Source organism: Bombina bombina, chromosome 5, assembly GCF_027579735.1.
Source record: "Bombina bombina isolate aBomBom1 chromosome 5, aBomBom1.pri, whole genome shotgun sequence".
NCBI classification, from domain to species: Eukaryota; Metazoa; Chordata; class Amphibia; order Anura; family Bombinatoridae; genus Bombina; species Bombina bombina.
Window position 1 is genome coordinate 242,417,749 of NC_069503.1, and position 25,014 is coordinate 242,442,762.

General features: G+C 37.5%; 1 protein-coding gene across 1 annotated transcript in view; it reads right to left on the reverse strand.

Moving 5' to 3' along the window:
- YME1L1 (YME1 like 1 ATPase) overlaps window positions 1-25,014 on the reverse strand; it is a 151,173-nt gene that overhangs the window by 116,837 nt on the left and 9,322 nt on the right. Inside the window, exon 2 of the mRNA XM_053715694.1 lies at window positions 4,756-4,887. Within this exon, the coding sequence (XP_053571669.1) occupies window positions 4,756-4,887 (132 nt within the window). The remainder of the gene's footprint in view (window positions 1-4,755; window positions 4,888-25,014) is intronic.

Sequence of the window (25,014 nt, forward strand, 5' to 3'; positions counted from 1 at the left end):
AAGGGGGATTGGGTGGGTTTTAGAGTAGGTTTGGGTGTGTAGGTGGTGGGGGGGTATTGTACTTTTTTTTTTTTTTACAGGTAATAGAGCTGATTACTTTGGGGCAATGCCCCGCAAAAAACCCTTTTAAGGGCTATTTGTAATTTAGTATAGGGTATGGCTTTTTATTATTTTGGGGGCTTTTTTATTTTATTATGGGGATTAGATTAGGTGTAATTAGTTTAATAAACTTGTAATTATTTTATTATTTTCTGTAATTTAGTGGGGGGGGGGGTTTGTACTTTAGATAAATTGTTTTTAATTGTATTTAATTGTATTTAGTTTAAGTAATTAATTTAATTATAGTGTAGTGTTAGGTGTAATTGTAACTTAAGTTAGGATTTATTTTACAGGTAAATTTGAATTTATTTTAACTAGGTAGCTATTAAATAGTTAATAGCTATTTAATAACTATTGTACCTAGTTAAAATAAATACAAAGTTGCATGTAAAATAAAAATAAATCCTAAGCTAGCTACAATGTAACTATTAGTTATATTGTAGCTAGCTTAGGGTTTATTTTATAGATAAGTATTTAGTTTTAAATAGGAATAATGTAGTTAATGATAGTAATTTTTTTTAGATTTATTTAAATTATATTCAAGTTAGGGGGGTGTTCGGGTTAGATTTAGGTTTAGGGGTTAATAACCAATATAGTGGCGGCAACTTTGTGGGCGGCAGATTAGGGGTTAATAAGTGTAGGTAGGTTGCGGCGACATTGGGGGTGGCAGATTAGGGGTTAATAAATATAATGAAGGGTTCGGTGATGTTGGGGCAGCAGATTAGGGGTTCATAACTATAATGTAGGTGGCGGCGGTGTCCGGAGCAGCAGATTAGGGGTTAATAATGTTATGCAGGTGTAGGCGATGTCGGGGGTGGCAGATTAGGGGTTAATAAGTGTAAGATTAGGGGTGTTTAGACTCGGGGTTCATGTTGGGGTGTTAGGTGTAGACATAAAATGTGTTTCCCCATATGAATCAATGGGGCTGCATTAAGAGCTTTACGCTGCTTTTTTGAAGGTGTTAGGTTTATTTTCAGCCGGCTCTGCCCCATTGATCCCTATGGGGAAATCGTGCACGAGCATGTTTTACCTGCTTACCGCTAACGTAAGCAGCGCTGGTATTGAGGTGAGATGTGGAGCTAAATTTTGCTCTACGCTCACTTTTTAGTGGCTAACGCTGGGTTTCTAAAAACCCGTAATACCAGCGTTGTCTGTGGTGAGCGGTGAGGGAAAACTGCTCATTAGCACCGCACAGCCTTACTGACAAAACTCGTAATCTAGGCGTATGTTTGTTAGCTTGAACAAATGGGTCTGAAAGGCCATTTACAATTATACATTTTCCCTTAACAGTTGAAAGACTAGAAAATGTCTTTCAAACAAACAAAAATATAAAAAAATTATTATAATGTGGATTACATAATAACCTCTAGCATATCCCCATTGGAGCCCAAACTTACTACAGGTTTAAATATTTTCTTAGACATTATTTCCAGTCTAACGAGTTCTACCTCATACCTTAAGCAGTCAGCAATCAGTATCACTCATGGTAACAATTTTTAACCTGTCTACAAATTCATCTTAGAGAGATAATCTTACATATGTGCTTTGTGCAGCATTGCATATTTATACTTCATTTTGGGGCTTAACAAAACACCTGATGTCTGTACCTACAATATAGACCCTTACACCTGGTAAACTGCCTTTAAAGTGACACCATATTGTAATTGTTTCCCTTTCAATGTGCTCCCAAACACTTGTCATACCAGGAAATAGCTATTTTTGCGCATTGAAACCACCACTCATAACAAAACATTTCAGTACCATGTCGCCTTTTGGCTATAATGATATAGAAATAACAATGAGTTGTATCAATGAGCAAAACCAGCTACCAGCTATTTTATTTGAAAGAATAAACCTAAAAGAATTCACAAGCATTTAATAGCTCTCATTCAAAGCATATTAAGGGAAAATAAAGTTTAATGGACAGTGTCCCTTTAAGATATCTCTGCTGGTTCTTACGGACAAACTGATTAATGGCAACAAATGAAAGCATTCTCCTCCGCTTTCCTCCCAATCAACTCACAGCACCAAGTTGCAACATACTGCATACGAGTGGCTGATTGCCAGACCAAAGTAAGGAAACATTTACATAGATCATGAATTCTGAAACAGGTTGTTAGGACATCACTGCAGCAGGGCTAAATGTAAACAAAAACAAAAAATTTAAAAAACACATGCCCGGTGCCAGGTACTGCATGTCCCGGGCGTCGGGCAATAGGAATTGTGCATCCCTGATTAGAGCATGCGCTTTGTAAGAAGTACACAGGAGCACGCATCGAGTGATGTTTGTAACTGCGCTGTCAGTCACTCAGCTTACCACCGCCCAGATATGCGACGTGTCAATAGTTCAACCCACCATGAACGTCACAAAATAGAATAATGGAGATTTTAAGTAGGCAGAGGGAAAGCTATTGACGGACAGGTAATAAATTGCATTATATTGAATAAAACAAAGATTTTTTTCAAGAAAAAAAATTAGATTATCATATAAAAATGAAAGTGAATGCATATAATATAGATTAGTGATCATTTTACCATCACTTTATGGGATACATGCAGTAGTGGTTTGACCTCTGCACAAAATGCACAGAGTCAATTTAACCTTTGATAGGCCAGAACATGCACAGACAAGCTAATGGTTAAATCACTGCTGCCAACAGAAACTGCTTCAGACCAAGTTAACCTCTTCACTGTCGCTTACATTCACAAATGATTCATAGGACACACACACACTTGCACCCGTTTAATTACGGGTAAACACTGCACTCTTAACCCTTTTACACCGTTAGGACGTTCCATGCCGTCCTAACAGCACTGGACTTTAATGCCGGACGGTATGGAAAGTCCTACCTTATACGGCGTCCTGCAGCTTGCCCTTTTGGCGGCGGCAAGAATTGGCCTGGGGACGTGCCTAGCAGCATATGCAGTCCCCCATGATACGAACCTGGTCTTGAAAGACGATTGCGTTATTTCATTTTTACTAGTAGTGTTTACATTGGAACTTCGTTCCGAAGTTAACGTTATTGTACCAGCATGAGGAGGTTAAAGGAACAATAAGCACCTTGAAATTACAAGACATTTCTGTTGCTGCTAAAGAATAACAGAATAGCAAAGTTAACATTTTAAAATAAACATCCTTTTTTCTGCAATTATTGTTTAATATAGGGTTGCCACCCGTCCCTTAAAATACAGAACACTTATAAGTTACACATGCTGCAGGGTGTGCAGGGAGGAATATGAATAGTGCTGTTCATAAACACAATACATGTTCCTCCCTGCACACCCTGCAGCATGTGTAACTCATAAGTGTCCAGGAAAACATGGCTGAGGTGGCAACCCTAGCAAAACGCCACCCACCATTTAACTTATTTGGAGGAGCCAATCTGGGCTTTAGTCAGCAGACTATCAGGATAGCCACGGTCAAAAATTTTGTATGAAATGCATTTATTTGCAGCTGTTGCCAGTTAAAGGGACAGTCTACTCTTAACTGTTATTGCTTAAAAAGATAGATAAACCCTTTATTATCAATTCCCCATTTTCTGCAGACCCCCTTATTTCAGTGCTTTTGTCAGGCATGCATTTAAGCCAATCAGTACTGACTCAAATAACTCCACGGGAGTGAGCATATTGTTATTTATGTGACACATATGAACTAGCAGTGTGTCAAAAACTGTTAAAATGCAGTGAGATGAGGCAGTTCAATGGCTTAGAAATTAGCATGAGCTTACCTAGGTTTAGTTTTCCACAAAGAATACCAAGAAAACAAAGCAAATTTGATGATAAATGTAAATTGGAAAGTTGTTTAAAATTACATGCCCTATTGGTAACATGAAAGTTTTATTTAGCCTAGACTGTCCCCTTAAAGTCAATTAGTGTCAATATCTAGTAGAGTTAGAGCTTGAAATGCTCCATGCTATCTTTTCATTACAGAGTATGAGAAATTGAGCAATATACAGAGCTAAATTACATGAAAATGATTGGAAAAAAAATCAATAATGAAAATCTATTGCAAAGTATTTTCATTATACATAAACATTCTATATACAAATGTTAAGGTGTTTGCTGTCCCTTTAACCAGCTGCATAAATTGAGGTACAGCAGATGGACATGTTGTAAAGGGGTTGAAGTGCAAACAGTGCGTTATAAAGTACACACTGGTTAATGTTCACACAATTAAGCAGTGTAAACAGGCAAGAGATAAAGAAACCTAAATATTTAACCACATATTGAGATGCATCATGATGTAATTACCTAACACTTTACATCTGGTTCATAGCAGATGGGACCTGACTTGTGGATGGAAAGCTTCATAAATCTGCAAGTCGTGGATCTTGTAATCAAATTATATTGTGTGTGTATATATGTGTGTGTGTGTGTGTGTGTGTGTGTGTGTGTGTGTATGTGTATATGTGTGTGATATTTCTGTTTAGTTACTCCAAGTAAAAAAAAAAAAAAAACAGGATTATTTTTATCACCTAGTTTTAGCACATTCTACACATAATAAAATATACCAGATGTTATAGTGTATAAGAAAACCAATGATTATCAGTCATTTTACAGCATATTGTCTTTGGGGCAAAGAACAATGAAGAGATTACCCTACACATATTGCTTGTCAAGGACTTTAAAGCATGCTTGTTGTGCTAAACTGCTTACCTCAGAGCTGTGAGTTTCAGGGTCAGGGATCACATTGCGCTGAAGGTTCTGGATAGATGCAGAGCTGGGGAAGGCAGCGGTTGTCTTAGGTGTGTGGAAGGCATTGATTAGGTGGCTTAAGGGTACAGTTACCTGTGGGAAAGACATTGTAGTTAAATAAAAAAAAAAAAATATATATATAGAGAAATTGATAGAAGTGTTAAAATAATGGATCCAGAGCTCCAATTATTTATGAAATTGAAAGATTCTAACCTAGGATAGGCTTATCTAGTTTTATGTTTCTCAATATACATAGGAAATGTAATTGCAACGGTTTAATTTTGTTGTTAAGTTAATTGTTGTTTATAGAATTTTAAACAAAAAAGATCAGCATATATATTATACTATGTACAATTGTAATTTTCAATTGAGAATTTTGCATACTTCTGTAACTATCTTTTTCTATTTGCAATAATTGTACTTTGAGTGATTTTGATCACTCAAAGCTGACTTAACAACACAAAAACACAAAAATATAAAACCTGCAGTGAAAAGTTATTACAATGCAATAATGTAAGTCATCCAACAGCAAAACACACACAACACAAAGTAACAAAATGTTAAAGGAAGACATATTTATATAATTGAGGTTTCCTTTAGTAGATGTTACATTTCAGAATGCAACCACATTAAAAACTATAAGGATTGTGTATATATTGAATGGAACAATATGTTGGTGACACACTCGTGTCCAACTTTAGGGGGCGCTAGACAAGCCTAACCGGATAATAGTATATAAGATATCCCACAAGATTGACTTATCACATTGAATATACAAATTCAAATAGCATATATAAACACATTAAAAGGATGAATGCAAAATGCACGATACACAAAATGTGCACAAAAGGGTTAGTCTTATAGGATATTCCTGTGTGTCAGGGGACTGTCTCAGTTCCAGTCCTCTGTACTAGTACACTTGTGGAAAGAAGATTATAATCACGGCAGCTCTTCTCCTTCAAAACAACCGCAAATCCAAGGTATCTGTGAATGAGGATCACAAAAAGAAGGCGCCTCCTAGTGCAATACTGAAAAAGCAGTCATCTGTATATATGACAAGGAGTGAAAATATACTCACAAGTGAGGCAGCACCAAAATGTGCTAAGTGGCGCAGGCTGAGATCTTAACAGTTTCCCAGCAAACTGATCCTTGAGAGGATGTAGTGACCCTGGTGTACCAGGGATTGATCCAATAAAGCTCAGGCTTCCATGTTGTCAAGCACAATTTTTATTAAAAACAATATTAAAAACCATTGGGAATGTACATTACCTAAAATAATTAAAATGGTTAAAAGCAACAGAATGCAAGGCGTTTCTCAGTTTGAACCTAGCTGTTTCATCAGGCATCTGTTGATAACATGGATACACTGCCTTTTATACCTCTCCTATAGTCTCCCTTAATTGGATCCTCCCACTCCCTCCATTCACAGGTGTGATCATCAGACTCACACCTGTCCTGAAAATAATCTGTCTACCACATTCAAAAATGTAAAATGCACACATATCACATTATATTAAAAATAGTACAATGGAATATCACAATAGACCGGTATAGGTCATAATCACAGTATTCTGTCTGATCATACAGTTTATATACAATTCTTACATGATTCCCAAAATTGCTTTATCTGTTAACACTCATAAAACTATACCAAAACTATACAAAATGACTTAAAGGTTACTTACCAACTTTATCAGACTCTCAAATCATAAATCTTGGCACATGGAATACATCTTTGAATGGTATACCAATCATGCCCCTCCTTGATGATCTGTATCATCATCACCCTAATGTTTCTGACATTATTGTTCCGAATAATTCCTTATTTCAGTTTCTTATTCTGAAACCAATTTATAGGTCAATTCTACTATACGTAAAAAATGGTGACTCATGATGTTCACCTATATGTGTTCATTGTTTCTTTATGCTGTTTTGATCATCTAGTAGATATCAACTATGCTGTATATTACTCAAAATTGTGCACTGTTTTAACAGCTGGAATGTGTTTGGATTATATAATGGATTGCGAGTGTGATCTATACATACAGATCAATACTAAAATGTAAGGTATCCTAAGTGATTCCCTGCTTACAAATTACTATAACTTTTGTGGTGATGCGTGTAATCTAAAATAAAGATATATCTTAATGGCGGCTTGTATTGTGTATTATTGGGTAGTGCTAGCCCATAATTGTGTGAAAGTGACAACGCTCTATAATAGGGTAGAGTCATATCAGGGCGTGTGTGAGGGTGTGACTGTGATACATGACTCAGACCAATCATACTGTTGATCTAGATGGGAACTACCCCTAAAGCGATGATGTCATCTTCTAGTAATGGACAGAGATAGATTACATTGATGTATTTACGAATAAACTCAATCGTGTACTAATGTAGTTTCAGGTGATATGCTTAAAAGTCATACAATGTGCTCTTAAGCGTAATGGTTATGATATAGTACCTTGATGGCAGCTTAATATGTTGTAAGACAGTGATCCTTAAAAGCCGTCAGGTTATGTACTAGTGCTCTATGATAGGGTGAAGTCATAAAGGGGGTGTGAGGGGGTGGGGATGACATACGTCCGATCTTACATACTGCCCATCTACAATATATTGGACCTAAAACAGTGATATTTTATATATTAGTAATATATAATTATATATATTGGTGATAACTAAGGTGAAATGGTAAGATTAATTAAATACAATGTGCTTTCTCGATAGAGAGGACATTTATGGCAGATATTTACTGCTATAAATGTAAGTGATGGCGATTATGCAGCTCTCTGTCGTGTGCATAAATAAAATTCTAAAAAAAAAAAAAAAAAAAAAAAAAAAAAAAAAAAAAAACAGAATTTATGTTTACCTGATAAATTACTTTCTCCAACGGTGTGTCCGGTCCACGGCGTCATCCTTACTTGTGGGATATTCTCTTCCCCAACAGGAAATGGCAAAGAGCCCAGCAAAGCTGGTCACATGATCCCTCCTAGGCTCCGCCTACCCCAGTCATTCGACCGACGTTAAGGAGGAATATTTGCATAGGAGAAACCATATGATACCGTGGTGACTGTAGTTAAAGAAAATAAATTATCAGACCTGATTAAAAAACCAGGGCGGGCCGTGGACCGGACACACCGTTGGAGAAAGTAATTTATCAGGTAAACATAAATTCTGTTTTCTCCAACATAGGTGTGTCCGGTCCACGGCGTCATCCTTACTTGTGGGAACCAATACCAAAGCTTTAGGACACGGATGAAGGGAGGGAGCAAATCAGGTCACCTAAATGGAAGGCACCACGGCTTGCAAAACCTTTCTCCCAAAAATAGCCTCAGAAGAAGCAAAAGTATCAAACTTGTAAAATTTGGTAAAAGTGTGCAGTGAAGACCAAGTCGCTGCCCTACATATCTGATCAACAGAAGCCTCGTTCTTGAAGGCCCATGTGGAAGCCACAGCCCTAGTGGAATGAGCTGTGATTCTTTCAGGAGGCTGCCGTCCGGCAGTCTCGTAAGCCAATCTGATGATGCTTTTAATCCAAAAAGAGAGAGAGGTAGAAGTTGCTTTTTGACCTCTCCTTTTACCAGAATAAACAACAAACAAGGAAGATGTTTGTCTAAAATCCTTTGTAGCATCTAAATAGAATTTTAGAGCGCGAACAACATCCAAATTGTGCAACAAACGTTCCTTCTTCGAAACTGGTTTCGGACACAAAGAAGGCACGACTATCTCCTGGTTAATGTTTTTGTTAGAAACAACTTTTGGAAGAAAACCAGGTTTAGTACGTAAAACCACCTTATCTGCATGGAACACCAGATAAGGAGGAGAACACTGCAGAGCAGATAATTCTGAAACTCTTCTAGCAGAAGAAATTGCAACCAAAAACAAAACTTTCCAAGATAATAACTTAATATCAACGGAATGTAAGGGTTCAAACGGAACCCCCTGAAGAACTGAAAGAACTAAGTTGAGACTCCAAGGAGGAGTCAAAGGTTTGTAAACAGGCTTGATTCTAACCAGAGCCTGAACAAAGGCTTGAACATCTGGCACAGCTGCCAGCTTTTTGTGAAGTAACACAGACAAGGCAGAAATCTGTCCCTTCAAGGAACTTGCAGATAATCCTTTCTCCAATCCTTCTTGAAGAAAGGATAGAATCTTAGGAATCTTTACCTTGTCCCAAGGGAATCCTTTAGATTCACACCAACAGATATATTTTTTCCATATTTTGTGGTAAATTTTTCTAGTTACAGGCTTTCTGGCCTGAACAAGAGTATCAATAACAGAATCTGAGAACCCTCGTTTTGATAAGATCAAGCCTTCAATCTCCAAGCAGTCAGCTGGAGTGAGACCAGATTCGGATGTTCGAACGGACCTTGAACAAGAAGGTCTCGTCTCAAGGGTAGCTTCCATGGTGGAGCCGATGACATATTCACCCGATCTGCATACCAAGTCCTGCGTGGCCACGCAGGAGCTATCAAGATCACCGACGCCCTCTCCTGATTGATCCTGGCTACCAGCCTGGGGATGAGAGGAAACGGCGGGAATACATAAGCTAGTTTGAAGGTCCAAGGTGCTACTAGTGCATCTACTAGAGTCGCCTTGGGATCCCTGGATCTGGACCCGTAGCAAGGAACCTTGAAGTTCTGACGAGAGGCCATCAGATCCATGTCTGGAATGCCCCACAGTTGAGTAATTTGTGCAAAGATTTCCGGATGGAGTTCCCACTCCCCCGGATGTAATGTCTGACGACTCAGAAAATCCGCTTCCCAATTTTCCACTCCTGGGATGTGGATTGCAGACAGGTGGCAGGAGTGAGTCTCCGCCCATTGAATGATTTTGGTCACTTCTTCCATCGCCAGGGAACTCCTTGTTCCCCCCTGATGGTTGATGTACGCAACAGTCGTCATGTTGTCTGATTGAAACCGTATGAACTTGGCCTTTGCTAGCTGAGGCCAAGCCTTGAGAGCATTGAATATCGCTCTCAGTTCCAGAATATTTATCGGTAGAAGAGATTCTTCCCGAGACCAAAGACCCTGAGCTTTCAGGGATCCCCAGACCGCGCCCCAGCCCATCAGACTGGCGTCGGTCGTGACAATGACCCACTCTGGTCTGCGGAAGGTCATCCCTTGTGACAGGTTGTCCAGGGACAGCCACCAACGGAGTGAGTCTCTGGTCCTCTGATTTACTTGTATCTTCGGAGACAAGTCTGTATAGTCCCCATTCCACTGACTGAGCATGCACAGTTGTAATGGTCTTAGATGTATGCGCGCAAAAGGAACTATGTCCATTGCCGCTACCATCAAACCTATTACTTCCATGCACTGCGCTATGGAAGGAAGAGGAACGGAATGAAGTGTTTGACAAGAGATTAGAAGTTTTGTTTTTCTGGCCTCTGTCAGAAAAATCCTCATTTCTAAGGAGTCTATTATTGTTCCCAAGAAGGGAACCCTTGTCGACGGAGATAGAGAACTCTTTTCCACGTTCACTTTCCATCCGTGAGATCTGAGAAAGGCCAGGACTATGTCCGTGTGAGCCTTTGCTTGAGGAAGGGACGACGCTTGAATCAGAATGTCGTCCAAGTAAGGTACTACTGCAATGCCCCTTGGTCTTAGCACCGCTAGAAGGGACCCTAGTACCTTTGTGAAAATCCTTGGAGCAGTGGCTAATCCGAAAGGAAGCGCCACGAACTGGTAATGCTTGTCCAGGAATGCGAACCTTAGGAACCGATGATGTTCCTTGTGGATAGGAATATGTAGATACGCATCCTTTAAATCCACCGTGGTCATGAATTGACCTTCCTGGATGGAAGGAAGAATTGTTCGAATGGTTTCCATTTTGAACGATGGAACCTTGAGAAACTTGTTTAAGATCTTGAGATCTAAGATTGGTCTGAACGTTCCCTCTTTTTTGGGAACTATGAACAGATTGGAGTAGAACCCCATCCCTTGTTCTCCTAATGGAACAGGATGAATCACTCCCATTTTTAACAGGTCTTCTACACAATGTAAGAATGCCTGTCTCTTTATGTGGTCTGAAGACAATTGAGACCTGTGGAACCTCCCCCTTGGGGGAAGCCCCTTGAATTCCAGAAGATAACCTTGGGAGACTATTTCTAGTGCCCAAGGATCCAGAACATCTCTTGCCCAAGCCTGAGCGAAGAGAGAGAGTCTGCCCCCCACCAGATCCGGTCCCGGATCGGGGGCCAACATTTCATGCTGTCTTGGTAGCAGTGGCAGGTTTCTTGGCCTGCTTTCCCTTGTTCCAGCCTTGCATTGGTCTCCAGGCTGGCTTGGCTTGAGAAGTATTACCCTCTTGCTTAGAGGACGTAGCACTTGGGGCTGGCCCGTTTCTACGAAAGGGACGAAAATTAGGTTTATTTTTGGCCTTGAAAGACCTATCCTGAGGAAGAGCGTGGCCCTTACCCCCAGTGATATCAGAGATAATCTCTTTCAAGTCAGGGCCAAACAGCGTTTTCCCCTTGAAAGGAATGTTAAGGAGTTTGTTCTTGGAAGACGCATCCGCTGACCAAGATTTCAACCAAAGCGCTCTGCGCGCCACAATAGCAAACCCAGAATTCTTCGCCGCTAACCTAGCCAATTGCAAAGTGGCGTCTAGGGTGAAAGAATTAGCCAATTTGAGAGCACGGATTCTGTCCATAATCTCCTCATAAGGAGGAGAATCACTATCGATCGCCTTTACTAGCTCATCGAACCAGAAACACGCGGCTGTAGTGACAGGGACAATGCATGAAATTGGTTGTAGAAGGTAACCTTGCTGAACAAACATCTTTTTAAGCAAACCTTCTAATTTTTTATCCATAGGATCTTTGAAAGCACAACTATCTTCTATGGGTATAGTGGTGCGTTTGTTTAAAGTAGAAACCGCTCCCTCGACCTTGGGGACTGTCTGCCATAAGTCCTTTCTGGGGTCGACCATAGGAAACAATTTTTTAAATATGGGGGGAGGGACGAAAGGTATACCGGGCCTTTCCCATTCTTTATTTACAATGTCCGCCACCCGCTTGGGTATAGGAAAAGCTTCTGGGAGCCCCGGGACCTCTAGGAACTTGTCCATTTTACATAGTTTCTCTGGGATGATCAAATTCTCACAATCATCCAGAGTGGATAATACCTCCTTAAGCAGAGCGCGGAGATGTTCCAACTTAAATTTAAATGTAATCACATCGGGTTCAGCTTGTTGAGAAATTTTCCCTGAATCTGAAATTTCTCCCTCAGACAAAACCTCCCTGGCCCCCTCAGACTGGTGTAGGGGCATTTCAGAACCATTATCATCAGCGTCCTCATGCTCTTCAGTATCTAAAACAGAGCAGTCGCGCTTACGCTGATAAGTGGGCATTTTGGCCAAAATGTTTTTGATAGAATTATCCATTACAGCCGTTAATTGTTGCATAGTAAGGAGTATTGGCGCGCTAGATGTACTAGGGGCCTCCTGAGTGGGCAAGACTCGTGTAGACGAAGGAGGGAATGATGCAGTACCATGCTTACTCCCCTCACTTGAGGAATCATCTTGGGCATCATTTTCAGTGTCACATAAATCACATTTATTTAAATGAGAAGGAACCTTGGCTTCCCCACATTCAGAACACAGTCTATCTGGTAGTTCAGACATGTTAAACAGGCATAAACTTGATAACAAAGTACAAAAAACGTTTTAAAATAAAACCGTTACTGTCACTTTAAATTTTAAACTGAACACACTTTATTACTGCAATTGCGAAAAAGTATGAAGGAATTGTTCAAAATTCACCAAAATTTCACCACAGTGTCTTAAAGCCTTAAAAGTATTGCACACCAAATTTGGAAGCTTTAACCCTTAAAATAACGGAACCGGAGCCGTTTTTAACTTTAACCCCTTTACAGTCCCTGGTATCTGCTTTGCTGAGACCCAACCAAGCCCAAAGGGGAATACGATACCAAATGACGCCTTCAGAAAGTCTTTTCTATGTATCAGAGCTCCTCACACATGCGACTGCATGTCATGCTTCTCAAAAACAAGTGCGCAATACCGGCGCGAAAATGAGGCTCTGCCTATGATTAGGGAAAGCCCCTAGAGAATAAGGTGTCTAAAACAGTGCCTGCCGATATTATTTTACAAAAATACCCAGATTAAATGATTCCTCAAGGCTAAATATGTGTATATATGAATCGATTTAGCCCAGAAAATGTCTACAGTCTTAATAAGCCCTTGTGAAGCCCTTATTTACTGTGTGAATAAAAATGGCTTACCGGATCCCATAGGGAAAATGACAGCTTCCAGCATTACATCGTCTTGTTAGAATGTGTCATACCTCAAGCAGCAAAAGACTGCTCACTGTTCCCCCAACTGAAGTTAATTCCTCTCAACAGTCCTGTGTGGAACAGCCATGGATTTTAGTAACGGTTGCTAAAATCATTTTCCTCTTACAAACAGAAATCTTCATCTCTTTTCTGTTTCAGAGTAAATAGTACATACCAGCACTATTTTAAAATAACAAACTCTTGATTGAATAATAAAAACTACAGTTAAACACTAAAAAACTCTAAGCCATCTCCGTGGAGATGTTGCCTGTACAACGGCAAAGAGAATGACTGGGGTAGGCGGAGCCTAGGAGGGATCATGTGACCAGCTTTGCTGGGCTCTTTGCCATTTCCTGTTGGGGAAGAGAATATCCCACAAGTAAGGATGACGCCGTGGACCGGACACACCTATGTTGGAGAAAAAGAGATAAACCAATACATGTAAATGTACAAAAATATAAATACAATGCATAGACATATCTACTCTAAACAATGTGTTAAATCAAGTGACTACCTGTGTAGTTGGGCTACACTAATATGTGTATATATGTGTCATGAACAAACTTGTAAAGACTAAGATATAAACTATATAATGCAGGGGATTTAACTAGCCTAACCACTATCCACCCATATAGATGTGATAGGGGTATATTCTAATCGCTATCAAATATATGTATGTGAGATTTATATATTCTAATATCATTATAACCATTTTGATTATGAGCAAAATGTAAATGAGGAGTGATCAAATTAGTCTGTGTGTAATAATGGCAACTAACAAAATTTTTATGTTATATGAATGTGGGTGGGAATGATAATGAGTCAGATGACCAAGGGGGAATACTAATACTAGAAAATATCTAGAACTCAAAATGTTGGTGATAGGCTCCCCCATAGAACATTCAAGAGTTTGATGGAAATATTATATTTTCCTAAAATGCTGCCATGTCTATATTTTCATTTAAACCCTCTGGAAAGAGACTTCCGAATTTAAAGATCCAAAATGTATCTCTTTGGCGGAGTCTGGTGTATCTGTTGGCCCCTTTAAGGGGTGGAATACTTTCCAGGGGGTTATCTGAAATTGGCAATGGGCTTATGGTTGACATATTGTGATGTCTAGAAACACTGTTTGTGACTATTTTTGGTCTGATAAAGTTGGTAAGTAACCTTTAAATAATTTTTTTTAAGTTTTGGTATAGTTTTATGAGTGTTAACAGATAAAGCAATTTTGGGAATCATGTAAGAATTGTATATAAACTGTATGATCAGACAGAATACTGTGATTATGACCTATACCGGTCTATTGTGATATTCCATTGTACTATTTTTAATATAATGTGATATGTGTGCATTTTACATTTTTGAATGTGGTAGACAGATTATTTTCAGGACAGGTGTGAGTCTGATGATCACACCTGTGAATGGAGGGAGTGGGAGGATCCAATTAAGGGAGACTATAGGAGAGGTATAAAAGCCAGTGTATCCATGTTATCAACAGATGCCTGATGAAACAGCTAGGTTCAAACTGAGAAACGCCTTGCATTCTGTTGCTTTTAACCATTTTAATCATTTTAGGTAATGTACATTCCCAATGGTTTTTAATATTGTTTTTAATAAAAATTGTGCTTAACAACATGGAAGCCTGAGCTTTACTGGATCAATCCCTGGTACACCAGGGCCACTAAATCCTCTCAATGATCAGTTTGCTGAGAAATTTAAGATCTCAGCCTGCGCCACTTAGCACATTTTGGTGCTGCCTCACATGAGAGTATAGTTTCACTCCTTATCATTGATACCGTTGACTGCTTTTTCAGTATTACACTAGGAGGCGCCTTCTCTTTGTGATCCTCATTCACAGATACCTTGTATATATTGAATGCCTTGTGTTAGCTTTTTCTCTCTCTCTCGCCTTCCCCATTAGGTGTCACTAACATAAAAACCATAGACGGCAGATAAGAGCTTGAAAGTTGCTATCATATCGCCTCTTTCCCTTTTCTCTCCTCTAAGCTATACATATTTAGGTCATGGAGCCTCTCCTGGTACATTTTATTTTTTAGACCTTGTACCATTTTGCTAGCCCTCCTTTGCACAGATTCCACTTTGTTTATATCGTTCTAAAGATATGGCCTCCAAAACTGCACACAATACTCAAGATGAGGCCTAACTAATGATCTGTAAAGTGGCATAAGAACCTTACTATTTCTTTTGCAAATACCTCTACCAATACATCCAAGCAGTCTGCTGGCCTTACTTGTCATTGTGTCTGTAATTAACGTTTGGATTTTTCTTCCCTAAATGCATAATTTTACATTTTGCTGCATTAAACTTTAGATCCCAGTCAATTGTCCAAACCTCCAATTGTTGTGGATCACTTCTCATTTTGCCTACTCCCCCCCCCCCCCCCCCCCCCCCGGGAACATCTACTCTATTACAAATTTTTGTATCATCCACAAATAGACATACTTTCCCCTGTAGCCCTTTGCTGATATCTCTGATAAATATGTTAAACAGGCCCCAGAACTGACCCCTGAGGAACACCACTAGTAACAGCCCCCTATGCTGAATGTACTCCGTTTACCAAGATACTTTGTTTTCTGTACTTAAAGTGAATGTGAAGTTTCATCAAGTAGCGCCCGGTTTTTAAAAATACTATTAAAAACAGGGGCACTTTCATTGATGAAACTTTACATTGCACCATATTTGTAGAAATACCTCTTCGTCTTGAAAGCCGCATCATCACTTCTCCAGCTCGTCGCAAGTCTCTTCCTACGTCAGCAATGACTATTCCGGCATCCTCCAATCACGGCTTCCCCCTGGGGGAAGCATTGCTTAAAGCAACGCTGTGATTGGAGGAAGAGGCTTGCGACGGGCGGGGAAAGTGACATCATCAGCGATCTGGCGTTCAAGAAGAAGAGGTAAGTATTTCTAGAAATATGGTGCAATGTAAAGTTTCATCAATGAAAGTGCCCCTGTTTTTAATAGTATTTTTAAAAACCGGGCACTACTTGATGAAACTTTGCATTCACTTTAAGCAAGCATTCTACCCAGAGATTACTAACTGGATATAATTTGATATTTCCTTGCCTGCAAATATTCTTACTCAACTTGAGCACTATAAATTGTACACATTTTTCTAGGTTTGCATTTGTGTTTCCTTACCCATTCTGCAATATATATTTTTCCCATGACACCCGGCATACACAATTTAAATAATATACAGTTTATTTAAATCTATAATAAAGTCAATCTAAAATCAGTTCAGAAGTAGAACCTATATAGAACTGTGACTATATACAAGATTAGAGACAAAACAGAATACAAAAGTGCAAAAAGAAACACTGATATGTTAGCACATTGTATTGTTGTAATATTCCTTGTAAATAAGTGTGTTTAACCCCTGCATAGGGATTAATACATATAGTTAAAATCAGCTTCAAAGCAGCAATGCACTAATGAGAGCTAGCTGAAAACACCTGCTAGTTCTCAGTAGTGTAGGATATGTATGTACATATGATTTTTCAACAAAGGATACAAAAAGAACAATGTCAATTTGAAAACAGAAGTGAACTTAAAGTGTCTTAAAATGACATGTACTATTTGATGATTAAAGTAACAAAAGAAAAATCCTGGGTCTGATCGATCAAAATGCAAAAGTGTTTTATTCCAATGAAATTAGAAAGCCTTACAGTGTCACGCAGCGTCGTGTAAAATTGACCGTTAGATGCTGTTGTATTTTATCTGAATTTTACACGCTGCTGAGTGACACTGTAAGGCTTTCTAATTTCATTGGAATAAAACACTTTTGCATTTTGATCGAGCCGGTCCAGGATTCTTCTTTTGTTACTTTACCAGACCAAGGGTTTTTCCTGCAGGGCTCTTATGCTGACCTGAGTCGCTCTTCCACACCTGGCCGCAGTATGGACATGGATATGCAACAGGTATAATTGGTCTGCAAGGACTTGCAGTACCGCAAGTGTCAGTTTATTTATCTATATATTTGAACTGGTCTGAAGATATAAATCTACCTTACGCCTGATATAAGCTTATTTATTTATCAATTTATAATAATTTCAACAGCAAAGCCACATATATACTCGTGTTGGAGGAATCTTTTTTGTGATTCTATTTGATTATTAGTCAAGGAGAATTCTTAATAAAGTCAATCTAAAATCTATATGAATCCTGCAAGTTTAGTTTTGACTTTCCTATCCCTCTAAAGTAATGCCTATATATGCAGAGTTTAAAACACCAATTGAACACTGAATTGCAAAAGACGGTGTATATAAAACGAAATCATATAAAAACTTTCTGATGCTTGCACAAGGCTGCACATTTGTGCCAGAAAAGTGATAATTGGTAATAAACTACTTGAAAATATTGGCGAGTATGTTTATCATTTATCCTTTGGTTGTGGCCAAGTATGGCTAAATGTGTGTAAGGGGGAGATTCTCTTCAAGTTTGTGTCTCATATACAATGAACCCCTTAATGACTACGACATAGCATCAACGTTGCTGGTCTTTAAGGCTTTTCTTGTGGTTTACAATAGCGTGGGTCCCACCGCAAGCAGCAGGACTGCGCTATTATACCCTCCCTCCTCACCAGACATAGCGCAGTCTCACCAATGGCGACTAGACCACACTATTAATAGTGCAAAACCCATAGAAGGACCAGCAACGGTCCTTAAAAGGACACTGAACCCAAATTTGTTCTTTCATGATTCAGATAGAGTATGCAATTTTAAGCAACTTTCTAATTTACCCCTATTAATTTTTCTTCGTTCTCTTGCTATCTTTATTTGAAAAAGAAGGCATCTAAGCTTTTGGTTCATGCTCTGGACAGCAGTTTTTTTTTATTGGTGGATGAATTTATTCACCAATCAGCAAGGACAACCCAGGTTGTTCACCAAAAATGGGCCGGCATTTAAACTTACATTTCAAATAAAGATACCAAGAGTTGCTTAAAATTTCATGCTCTGAATCACAAAATAAAAAATTTGCGTTGTGTCCCTTTAAGGAGTTAATCAACAAATTCCCACTGACCATTGTGGAGGATTCTGGAATAGATTTTTCATCTTGGCCTTTCAAATTTGTGAGAGGAAAAAAAATACAACAAATATCACTACAGAAAAACGGTTTGAAAACTATAATAAAATGTATATATAACCATTGCAAGAAAAGCTTTAATGATAGCTAGATTTGGATCTTAGTCACTGATGTTGCTCATTGTTATATGGTGGTCAAGAATGTTTTATTCAGAAGTCTACAAAGCTTTCCCATGAAAAAGAAAAAGCAGGCTTATCTTATAACATGATTGCAGAAACCAAATCTCTGCTGAATTAAACCCAAGCATGTGACTCTAGCTTTGAGCACACACCAGATTAGTTCTGTTGCATAATTGTCAAATAGCTGACATGTCATGTTTGCAGGTAAATTACTGAATTATGACACCACTCTACTGCCATGATGTAGTGTGTATAATGAAACCGTTAAAGAAAAATATTAAAAACTTATAATGGAAGCATGGGTCACAAAGATGATGTACTCTAGACATGGTTTTCCACACCGATACTCACAAGGGTAGCCTTAAAGGGACAGTATACTAAAAAATAGTTTTTCCCTTAATGTGTTTCCAATTACTTTTTTACCAGCGGCAGAGTATAAAATGATTTGCTTTTTAAGGTTTATTTCTGTATATGAATTAGCTGATTTTGTGTTTTGAAGCCACAACCTAATAAAATGGGCTGAGCTTGTAGGTATAATCATATCTCATTACTTTATCACACTGTGTACACATACCTGCTTCTTTATCTTATATCTGTCTTTAAACCAATCACCAATACTTGAAGATAACAATGGAAAATTAACTATTTGATTACCTTATCTCTTCTATACCCAACTTGGAGTGTAATTTCTTCTAAACAGCTTGACCTTAAGGCCAAAAACTTCCAGGAGAGGTAGGGATACCACAGGCTAAATCAACTATTTCAAATGCCAATATATGGGTAATGGAAATACTTGTAAACAATTTAATACACTCCAGAAGGTAAAGTGGCTCATTGGGAACAAATTACAGGGGAGAACATTTAAGTAAACTGCCCATTTAAGGAATTCTATAATAAAAAGGGGGCCTGTCCCTGTGAGTTATGAGAGTCTCCCACAGACATAATGGAGGACGAAGTACAGAGGGAGACCCCAGTGTATATTAAACTTTAATATTACGCCTAATACAAATCAATTTATGCTGTTTTCAGTGCACTGCAGGGACTGCACCTTAAAATTTACCGTTTTTTTCGTATGAATAGGTTTTCCTTTCAGAGTCATTTGTCTTTTGAATATATTGATAAAAAAAAAAATCCACCTTTTAAATTGCAAGAAAAGAAAAAAACACACAACAAAAAGGTCCGTAGGGTGAAAATGTTCCCAGAATTATGCAGGGTTTTGAGAGGAAATTTCATACATGCTCATGGAACGCCCATGTTCAGGCCATTTTGGGAAAAAACAATTATGCTTCGTATTGTCTTTTTTGCACATTTAGTGTACTTAAATTACAATTTACAATGTGAATACAATTTATTTCTGTGTAATTAAAGGGACAGTTCACCCAAATAATGTTTTATTTTTAATTGAAAGTACTTGATTATTAGCATATGACAGACAAACAATAAATACAAATGTTAACCTTCAAAAAAAAAAAAACAAAAAAAAAAAAAACTTACTATGATGAATTTCAACAGGCTTGTCAATATCCTTGCTTGCCATATTAATACGTACGTTTAGCCCAAAATTGCATCGCTGTTGTGACCCGCCCTCAATATGATGTCACCCAGAAGTGTGAGCACAGACGAGCATTGCATAAAAGCGCGTCCGTGTTCTTCATTGCATATTTATTTTGCTAGTGCCCGGAATTGTTGAGCAGTCTTAGAAGGCAGCACTCAGTATCATCTTTATACTGAAGGTAAGAAGATCCTTATATGATCCCTGTTAGCACCGTGGATTGAAACGGTCAGCAGTGCAGGTACAATTGTATATTAGGAATTACGGGTAGAAGTCTACCGTCATCTGCAGCTCAAAATATTGTGGCCGGACTTTTGGCCGACGGACATTTGGCCATCAGATAACAATCCGGCCACGAAATAGATAAATAGATGAGATAGATAGATTTCATAGTTGTATTGATAAATAGATAGATTCAATAGATAGATAAATTTCCCAGACAGAGAATTACAAGACGTGCAGGCTGTGACCCATGGTAAGGTTCCCAGAGGCAGTTGCGGCTCCCAAGACTCTGATTAGAACAGAGCACTCTGGAGCGTATCTGCCCTCTGCAATAGGAACATGCTTCGGCATTCTGTCCGTCGGCCAAATGTCCGTCTGACAGAATGCTGCCTGCCAAATGTTCATCTGCATTTTGTCAGAGCACCTCAAAATATATGATACATTACGGGGACAAGTGATCATTGGTTTGTACTGTCAAGTAGCGTTATGTGAGGGCTATGGGAGATGACCTGCAAGCTGTTTATGAATTTCAAAATGCACTGATGACCATAATTCCCGTAATGTACTATATATTTTTAGCCGCAATTGACAGTACAAACCAATGATCCCTTGTCCCTGTAATGTACTATACATTTTTAGCCGCAATTGACAGTACAAACCAATGATCACTTGTCCCCGTAATGTAGCATATATTTTTAGCCGCAACTGACAGTAGAAACCAATGAACACTTGTCCCTGTAATGTACTATACATTTTTAGCCGCAATTGACAGTACAAACCAATGAACACTTGTCCCCGTAATGTAGCATATATTTTTAGCCGCAACTGACAGTAGAAACCAATGAACACTTGTCCCTGTAATGTACTATACATTTTTAGCCGCAATTGACAGTACAAACCAATGAACACTTGTCCCCGTAATGTACCATATATTTTTAGCTGCAATTGACAGTAGACTTCTACCTGTAATTCCTAATATACAATTGTACCCGCACTGCTGACAGTTGGAAATGCACTTGAATTCCTTTGAAGTGCGCCCCCGTCACGTGTGCTCGCTCCCTTGATGTAGAGATTGTGCTTGTCTGCTATTTAGCATGCAATTGAATAAAGCTATTTGATAGGCCAAGGTTACACATTTTGGAAGCACAACCCTTTTATCAGGGTGTTCCGGGGTTGCCGAGCAGAAAGGCTAAGAAGCAAATTAAAAAAATTAAAAATATAGCATATTGAACTAAATAAAAAAAAAAAAGTGTTCTCCTTTCCTTTTAATCATACTGCGATAATCATGCTAAATAACACTATTTAGATTGAGTGAACTGGTCCTTTAACATAAACGTTTTTGATAAAATAAGATTTTTGGTGAACAATTTTTGATGCACCTTAACAATATATATATATTTTTGAGTATTTGTGTGTGAATAGTTCAATTATTCATTTTGTAAGATTTTGAAATTGCAATTTTCATTGTGCACTTTTATAATGTATGCATCTCCTTCCCATATGAAAATGCAGTAGGGTAAAAAGTGGCTTTAGATAATTCCACCATGGAAATAGAAAGACTGACTAACATTTTTATAAAATCTCACCAGCACAGAGAGCTTTATAGAATCAGGTTTACACAGAGCATGACCTTTAAAAAGGGACGTGAAGCCTACATTTTTCTTTCAGGATTCAAACAAAGAATGCAATTTTAATCAACTTTCTAAATTCTTCAAGATAACATACCTATATTTTATTTAAAAGCAGGGTTGTTGTTTAATTTGTCTGAAAAAAATGTACTGCTCGTTTAAAATAAAGTGCTATTGTATTGTCTATTAATTATGCACTTGTTAAATACGCAATTCTACTGGATTTAATGGATGATAAATACCCTTGACTGGTTTGACCATGGTGATTGACAAGCACTGCCAACGCGCAATTGGTTGCACGATAATAGGGGGTATTATTGCATGAGTGCTAAGGATGGGGGGGGTGCACCCCACAATTTGCAATCTTGGGCAGACAGATTCACTACATTCTAACCTTGCCTGTCTTTCCGATCAATGATAAATCAACCACTTATGTAGTTATGCATGGTTTAAAAAATGCATTAACAATTTCTAAATGTCAGTTCAAAATCAAGAACATAATCGCCTTGTTTACCAATTCTAACCTATAGCAATCACAAATTATTTAAGAATCCTTAATAGTTTTTATCATAAAAAAGTAAAAATAAAAAAAAAAAAGTATGTAAAATTAGCCCAAAATTAATACAATAACTTTTTTTTTTAAAAGAATGACTATAGTATAGACATTAAAAATATATACACACACACATGCAAACAAGTATTTAAACGGACAGGAATCAAATTTTCTTATATGATTTGGATAGAACATACAATTTTATACAAGTTTCCTATTTACTTCCATTATCAAATTTGCTCTCTTGTTATCCTTTGCTGAAGAAACAGCGTTGCACTACTGGCAGCAAGATAAATACATCTAGTGAGCCAATCACAAAAGACAAATGTGTGTAGGCACCAATCAGCAGCAGCTCCCACTAGTGTAGGATATGTGCGTATTATATTTCATCAAGGGATACCAAAAGAACAAAGCACATGTGAAAATAGAAGTGAATTTAAAGGTGTCTTAAAATTACATGCTCTGTCGGAATCATGTAAGTTTAATTTTGAATTTCCTATCCCTTTAAATGACAAGGTTCAATTATCCCTGAATAGTACAGCCAATAAAGACCAGACATTTGTTATACCACCCACTGCTTTTAAAGATGTAGAGATGTAAAATCTGGGCAAAGGTTGAGAAAGAACTAAATATTTTTGCGATACCCATTTAATATGAAGGTCAACAATGTATTGTGATGCAGCTTAAACAGGTTAATGTGAGAACTGAAATATTATTTATACAAAAGGTGTGATTACTGTAAATTAAAAAAAAAATAATAATTTGCTTGCCTTTTAATCTGTCTCGTCAATGTTGACACTACTTAAAAATAAAAAAAATGTTTATAAGGAGAATGCTAAAAGAAAAAAACACTCAATGGGTTCTTATATTTATATAAAATGATAATACAAACACGGCTCAACAAATTTAAAAAAAAAAAAAAAAAAAAAAAAAAATATATATATATATATATATATATATATATATATATATATATATATATATATATATATATATATATATATATATATATATATATATATATATATATATATATATATATATATATATATATATATATATATATATATATATATATATATATATATATATATATATATATACATATACACACACACATACATACATACACACACACTGTATCTCCACCAATAAAGTATGCTATCCAGGTTGCTGAACCTAAAATGGGCCAGCTCCTAAGCTTTACATTCCTGCCTTTTTAAATAAAGATATCAAGAGAACAAAGAAAAAATAATAGGAGTAAAATTAGAAAGTTGCTTTAAATCGCATACTCTATCTGAATAATTAAATAAAATAAATTGGGTTTAGTATCCCTTTAAAGGGACATTAAAACATAATTTATGTAAGAACGTATCTGATAAATTTATTTATTTCATGGTGGCGAGAATCCACAATTTGTTACATATGGGATATACATTCCTAACAGGAGAAGGCAAAGTTTCCCAAACCTCAACGCCTATAAATACCCCACCCACCTCACTCATATCTCAGTTTAACGTATAGCCAAGAAGTGAGGTGTTAAAAAAAAAAAAAAAAAAAAAGTAGTAAAAAAAAAAAAAAAGAAGGAGTAAGAAAAAGGCATAAAAAAGGAACAGGAAAAAAAGATGTGCTCTGTTAAAAACACCCCATAAATAGGGAGAGGACCTCGTGGACTCTCGCCACCATGAAAGAAATTAATTTATCAGGTAAGTTCTTACATAAATTATGTTTTCTTTCATATAGGTGGCGATAGTCCACTATTTGATACATATGGGATATAATACCCAAGATATGGAAGTCCACGAATAACCAAAAAAAAAAAAAAAAAGGGAGAGGGATAAAATATAAAAAGCTTTTTTTTTCGCTGAAAATACTATCCAAATGAAAGTCTTAACTAAAAAACCTGAAGAAATTTTTATAGGGAACAGAATCAACGAGTGACCACTACCTGAAGAACCTTTCTACCAAAAGCTGCTACTGAAGAGGCAAAAACATCAAAATTGTAAAATTTGATAATAGCATGCAAAGAAAACCAAGTGGCTGCTTTGCAGATTTGATCAACTGAAGCCTCATTCTTGAAAGCCCAAGATGTGTCACCTGATCTTGTAAAATGAGCAGTAATTCTCTGAGACTGTCCCGCTTCCAAATAAGCTTTGTGAATCAGAAGTTTTAACCAAGAGGCTAAAGAAATAGAAGCTTTCTGACCCTTCCGTGAACCAGTAAAAATGACAAACTAGAAGTCTTTCTGAAATATTTAGTGGCAGCAACTTAATATTTCAAAGATCTGACACCATCCATAGAATGTTAAGATCTTTCTGCATAATTTTTAGGATTAGGACCCAAAGAGGGAACAACAATTTCTCTGTTAATGTTATAATTAACAACCTTTGGCAAACATTATAAAGTAGTCCGTAAAACTGCTTTGTCTTGATGAAAAATCAAGTAAGGTGTTTCACAAGAAAGGGCAGATAATTCTGAAACTCTTCTAGCAGAAAAGATAGCTAAAAGAAACAGAACTTTCCAAGAAAGTAGGGATTTTTTTTTTTTTTGGGGGGGGGGGGTTATTATAATTTTTATTGAAGTTCCACAGAGTACAGTATACAAGTAGTATATGTCATTAGACAGTAATATTACATATTCGCAAGCAGCTTACAGTCATGAGATATCAAGGTATAAACCATAAAACATGCAAAATATATCAACATGACATAAAGTGAAGAATATTAAAGTTGCTCAGTACACCAATGAAGTT